Raw genomic sequence first — 6,083 nt, forward strand, 5'->3', positions numbered from 1 at the left:
ATTATATAATACTTATTGACATAGAAACCATAAATCTCTTTGGAGCTCAGAATGTGAAGGACATGTCAGTTTTATTCATTTATTCATTCAGGTTTTTACAGCCTTTTTAATACAGTACAAATATTTCTTTGGTATGTTCACACAGAAAGCAAAGTTAATTCTCGCTTTGCGTTACCCGCTCAAGTTCATTCCCAGGATCCTTGTATTTTTGAGTAAATATTCAGCCTTAATCTCACTTACTAGAGCGGTAGGAACCGCAGATAAACAATTTTTGCTGTGATTTTAATGCATTAAATTATTAAAATGATTCTGAAATAACTACATCCTGAAGTCTGAATTCATAGATGGTCAGGTAAAAAGTAAACAACTTTTAATATGCTTACTTTTCTGAAAGGAGTTTGGATCAGCACTACTTAGTTCAGAGTAAAGTGAAGCTGGAATCAAGTAACAGACACATTTTTACACAAGTTGTATACTTGTATAATTGTACTTTGTATTGACTTTGTATGTAATCCTGCCGCAACAGAAATAGCATAATTACAATAATTTAACCATGAAAAAGTTTGATCCGGAAACAGTTTGAAACTAAAATTCACGAGTTGCGTTAAAGACGTCTCCAGCTCACTGCTTCAAATCGTCTGTTTCCTGTGTGATTTCAGAGAGAAGATGGCCTTCTTCACACGAGCAAAGACCAGCATACCCGACCTGCCGGCTGATGACGTGTAGAGAAGAAGCATTTCAAAGTATTTCCCCTTCTTGAGTCTTAACCTGCTGTTCCCAACACAAATGAAGCAAACGTTTGGCGGTGTTATGAAGAATTTTAAATGATAATGATATTAGTAGAAAATGGAAAAAAAAATCACTCGAAAACGTGAAGAAACACATTTTTAAAGAGCTCAGCATTTCTAATGTGGATAGTCTTTGTTTGTAAATTAGAAAATAGCACTGCTAGAGCTTTTTTTTTTATTATTATTAATTATTATTATTTCACTCTCTCTTCAACTTTATGGCGTTGTGTTTCTGTTACTAACAGGCTGTTTATAGGCTTTTAGGTGTTTTAAAATCATTCCAGCACAAAGTCACACAGCTTGCACGTGCACATACAAAGGGTTTTGTACTAAAATGACACATTTGGACAAAATGTATATGTATATTGAAAGCACAAAACAATACAGAAGAAGAAAAGGTACTAAAGTGAAATACGCAACTTAAGCTGATGACGAAAGAAAAAATAAATACCTACACTCAAAAGATATTTAATCAATCTTCAAGTGTTTTTTTAAGAGCATTTTGAAAACTTTATACGCAGACAAACATAAGCACACCTGACGCTTGTCTGCCGTGTACTATATTGATAGCACAGATAGTTGTACATATGAATCATCAGCATGGCTTCTGCTCTGGCGTCTTTCACAACACGATAAAAGAACACGAGAGGAAAAACTGGAGCTTTACAAACATTACTAAATGAACTGGATCGGTTTTTAATCAGCGAGTCGGAGGTGAGAGTCTGAAGTAAAAAAAGAGTCACCCTCACTCATCAAAGTGTAGAAACAGCACTTGTCTCTCACTAACACTCAGGTAGTTGATCGGATAGTCTGCACTTTAAGAAAACTTGAGGTAAAAGTTAAAAAAAAAAGAAACTTGATGTGAGTTTTTGGAAGGTAAAAAAAGAAAAAAAGAAGATGAAACCCAAAAACTTTTTCCTCGTGCTGGAATGATTGTTGAGGCACACAAAGATTGTCGAAACACACACAGGAAGTGAAAATCAAATGTATTTTTGATGACTGTGAACTTCTTACTGATTGTATGACTAAAAGGAAGTGACTAAACCCCCCCACACCTACCACTGATGAGGAAAACTGACCAGCAGCTTACCAGCTAATAGGAAGACAGCAGTCCTACTTCTCAAGGCTCCTGTTCTTCACTCTGATTGCTTGGTTAAAATATCTTCTCCCCAAATGACATCTGAACATCTGCACTATGTTTGGTCAGTTTTTTATAGTTTAAATTTTTAAACCTTCGGCTGTGTTTTGCTGTCACATCAGACAAAGAAAATAGATCAGTGTCACATTATAACGTGAAAAGATAAAACATCTTATAACAAGATATGTTCACTTTATTAGAACATACAAACTCCAACTTACATTGTTATAATGTAAACATGAACCTTGTTTTATGTCATAAAGACTTTAAAATATCTTTTTATGACGTTAAAGCATCTTGTTATAACCCACATTTTCATGTTATAACGTCATACTGATTTGTTTTTTGTTTTTTTTTCTGACGTGCCACTAACGCTTTCGTACTTTCCTCTGTTTTCCGTTCTGTAACTGGATATTTTGGATACATATCTGAGTCGCTCTCATGTCTCTTTGAACTGGATATTAGCATGGTGCCCCAGCAAAACTGAACACATTGTCTTTCTTCTCATAGAGTCCTTAAAACTGTGCTAATCAAAGCTTCTTTCAGCTCATTGTTTTGGTTTTTTACAACTCGTAGCTTCGTATTAAGTCAGCACAGACAGCAGAAAAGCTCTAAAATGACCAGCTGATGACGAAAGGCGAGATTTTAGCAAACGATAAGCCAGATATTTCCATCAGGAGTTGGTGGAGACCAAAACAGAGCTAAAAGAGAGTGAATATTGGACTTTTGATTTAGCAGGTGACACATATATGGCAACTCTTTGGTAACGAGTTCCCCATAAAGTGATAATATGTCAGTGTTGTATTAACAGCATCAAGTACTGTAGGTTTGAATGCTTACTTTTTCTTCCATGCCGCAATTAATACCAGGTCTAGACGTTTAAAATGAATTTAGACGGAAAGTTTTTAAAGGTTTCTTCTAGTGCAGATCAGATGCAGATCTGTCAGTAGAGTTGAGTTCATGTAACTTCTCATAACACTGGCAGTCCTTGAAAGTTCTGCATAGTGCCGGTGTCCTGTGGGTACAAAAAGGTAGCAAACAGAGGCAGTCAGTGTAGAGTTCGTACAACTGTGGTGCGATTTATATTCAGCTCATTGACTTACTGACGTCTGATGTTGTTTCCAAGGCAACCGGACTTAAAAATCAGCAGCAGACCTCGACTCTGGCACATCTCTTGTTTACAGACTCTTTGTGTTTGTACCTGGATTTTGAGGAGCTGTTGGAGAAGTCGTCCTTGGTGTTTTTTTCTTTAACATTTTACCTGCGTTAAAGCAAAACGTCTCCCTGAAACTCTTCACTGTTCAGTGATAGTCCTCAGGTTTGTAGACGTTCCTGTTGATAACTGGACTCATGTAGACCTCAAAGCCGACATTTTAAGCAGATTTAAGGTTTTGGTGTCAGACTTTCACCAATCAGAGATACCAATACACAGAGATCAACTTAATCACTCAGAACAACAGGAAATAGACCAGAATGCATTGTGTTCTGAACAAGTTGTAGGTGGTCAACAGTTTTTTTTTAGGAAGACTGAACAAGAGAGCGTTACAGTCGTCGACCCTTAAATAATTCAGTTTTTCAGAATCTATGGTAACCCCAAAGTTTTTGACCTGGTCCTTGTTATAACGGACCAAAGGTACACTGACAACTGGTCTGTCTGGACTTTTGGCCATTATTATGATTGAGCTGAAGGAAGTCGTGTGACAACAGAGATTCAGTTTAGTTTTCAATAGGAGCTGGTAAATCTTTCTCATTACTTTTCCTACTACCTCATTTTTTTTGTTACTTTTGATATTTTTCTTTTGTAAATCCTTTGTCACAAGAAAAACCCAAACAAATCACCAACAAATTTAATAAATAACCACCTAATAATAATCAATAATAATGAGCAGCAAGTTACATCTCACAAAGACTTGGCTGAAATCAACGTTATATAAGACAATCAAAACAAGGAGAGGAACAAATCATGAAGTTGTATGAAAATTACAAAATCTTAAGTTTTCCCCAACAATTCCTCTCCTGTGGTATCGACAAAGTTGTTTTTTCTTTGAAAGGTCACCGTTAGTGGTTCACTTCTTGCTGGGTCACCATGCTGACTGTGAATTTAGGTGCATTGGGTGCTTTGGATGAAAAAAAAAACAAAAACATTCATATAATCCCGTTCCCGGTGTAAACAAGAATGTAGCTGACACAAATCTGACTGCTGCTGTCATTCCAGATGTTTCTGCTCTTAGACAAACAGCAGCTCATAATATGCTTGAACTGTAGATCAGATCCAGTGAAGAGTCGACCTACAACCTTTTTTTTTTAGTTCATGTTGTCTTTGGTGTTTGTATGTTTTAAGACCAACAGAGGAAGTTGATTTTTTACTTATTTTTCTTGCTAGTCTCCATTTCCTGTTTCCTTTTCTTCTTCACATCCTCAAATCCTCTTCAGAAAGTCCCCAAAAACTAACAGCCTTGTTTTCTGATAATTAAATACTGTAAATGTTTTAAATCTGCACAAAATAACATAGTCACTACACATTCAGGTAGAAATAGGAATATTTTTTGCACAAATATGTAATAATCGAACAGCTCTTCATCCTTTTGTCTAGAAAACACAGAAGAAGGTGAAATGTGATGGGAACTGAGTTGAAATGCTGTGAGGACGTTCACACTGAGGCTGCGTTCACACTGTGGGAACTAAATGTTTGATTCTGGACTCTGGTCTGAACAGTCACACTTCAATACTCAAACAATCAATGCCAAAGATTTAACACCTGAAGTACACAAACATGGCCCGGTGGTCTGAATAACACTTTACCTATCCGTGGAGCTGCAAGTGTAGACTCAAGTGCAGTCCAATTATATGCCATAAAGTCGACTTTTATGATGCTATAACTCTTTTTAGCATTGAGGTCATAGCTAGTGGACAAACAGTTAGAAAAAACACAATAAAATATAGTCTTGTACAATACTACCTTTATTGTGATCTCTGTAATAACTATACTTTACAGTTTAATTTACACATTTCTGACAATGTCAACAAAAACTAAACATTATGAACTTCATAAAGGAATTTATGGCAGAGCTATCGTATTGAATTGAAGTAGATTGTGCAGATGTACCTAATAAAGTTGACACTGAAGATGAAAATCAGTCTTTTAGGCTCTTTTTCCCCACTTTATGAATGAGAATTGTCTAATGGATTAAAATAAAGGTGGTCAGTTTGAAGTCAGGTTCTTCCTTTCTAGCAACATTTTAGATAATTATGCATCCCGAAGGTGCGATGAAATGTAACGTGAAATGCTAAATTTAGCATTCTGAACAGCCCTGACTCATGACTGATCCCAGAACTCACACCTCAATGTATTTTATGCTTTTTTTAAAGTCACAATGGGACGGGATAAGCACATATTTTTTCCAAAACTTTTGCACAAACACGTCTTGTCCTCACTAAATTTAACACTTCACTTTCTCGACACTACGACCCTGCAAATCCCGAGCAATAAAAAGACGGTTCAGACTGAGGTCAGGCTGCCATAAATCAGATTTGTACCACATAGGAAAGATGCAACAGAAAATGTTTAAAAAAAAATTAGACTGATGTGGTTTCCCGCAGTGTGAATGTAGCTGTGTACTCTTTGACAGGGCTGAGGGTTTTACTGTAGCAGGAACACTGTGAAATTAATGAAAGCCTTTGGAGTTATGTGAGAGAGTGTGCCTTTTGGAGAGCAACTATTATTTTTACTTTCTTTTCGTCGTCTTAAATGTCCAAAACCTGGCCTCCATCGTCTGATCTGAGAAAAGCTGTAAATGTAGAGAGATGTTTGCATTGATTTTCCTAATGTGAACTGTTTCACTGTAGAGCGCCATCTGTTTTAAAGTCCACTGAACTTTTCGTCTTTTGATTGAACGAATGTTGCTTAACCTCCAAATCAAAAAAACTCATTTATAACATCTGGATGAAGGAATGTAGGTTTTTGCTACGAGAAATCATGACGATCATTCAGAGAAAAAAACAAATGCTGTTAGTCACAAATAATTTTTTTTTTCATCATGTAGGTTGTGATATAATTCTTGTTTGTTTTCTGAAGTTCAAGTGCATTTTTCTCCTCATTTGATTATTGTTTTTTTTTTTTCTAATGAATCTGTTTGTATTACGACTGGTGATGAACC

General features: G+C 36.1%; 1 protein-coding gene across 1 annotated transcript in view; it reads left to right on the top strand.

The window, feature by feature from the left end:
- wwc1 (WW and C2 domain containing 1) overlaps nucleotides 1-5,918 on the top strand; it is a 51,779-nt gene extending 45,861 nt beyond the window's left edge. The window contains exon 22 of the mRNA XM_010734590.3: nucleotides 660-5,918. Within this exon, the coding sequence (XP_010732892.2) occupies nucleotides 660-726 (67 nt within the window). The 3' untranslated portion in view covers nucleotides 727-5,918. The remainder of the gene's footprint in view (nucleotides 1-659) is intronic.
- The last annotated feature ends 165 nt before the right edge of the window (nucleotides 5,919-6,083 follow it).

This window comes from Larimichthys crocea, chromosome XXII (genome assembly GCF_000972845.2).
Source record: "Larimichthys crocea isolate SSNF chromosome XXII, L_crocea_2.0, whole genome shotgun sequence".
Lineage (NCBI taxonomy): Eukaryota > Metazoa > Chordata > Actinopteri > Sciaenidae > Larimichthys > Larimichthys crocea.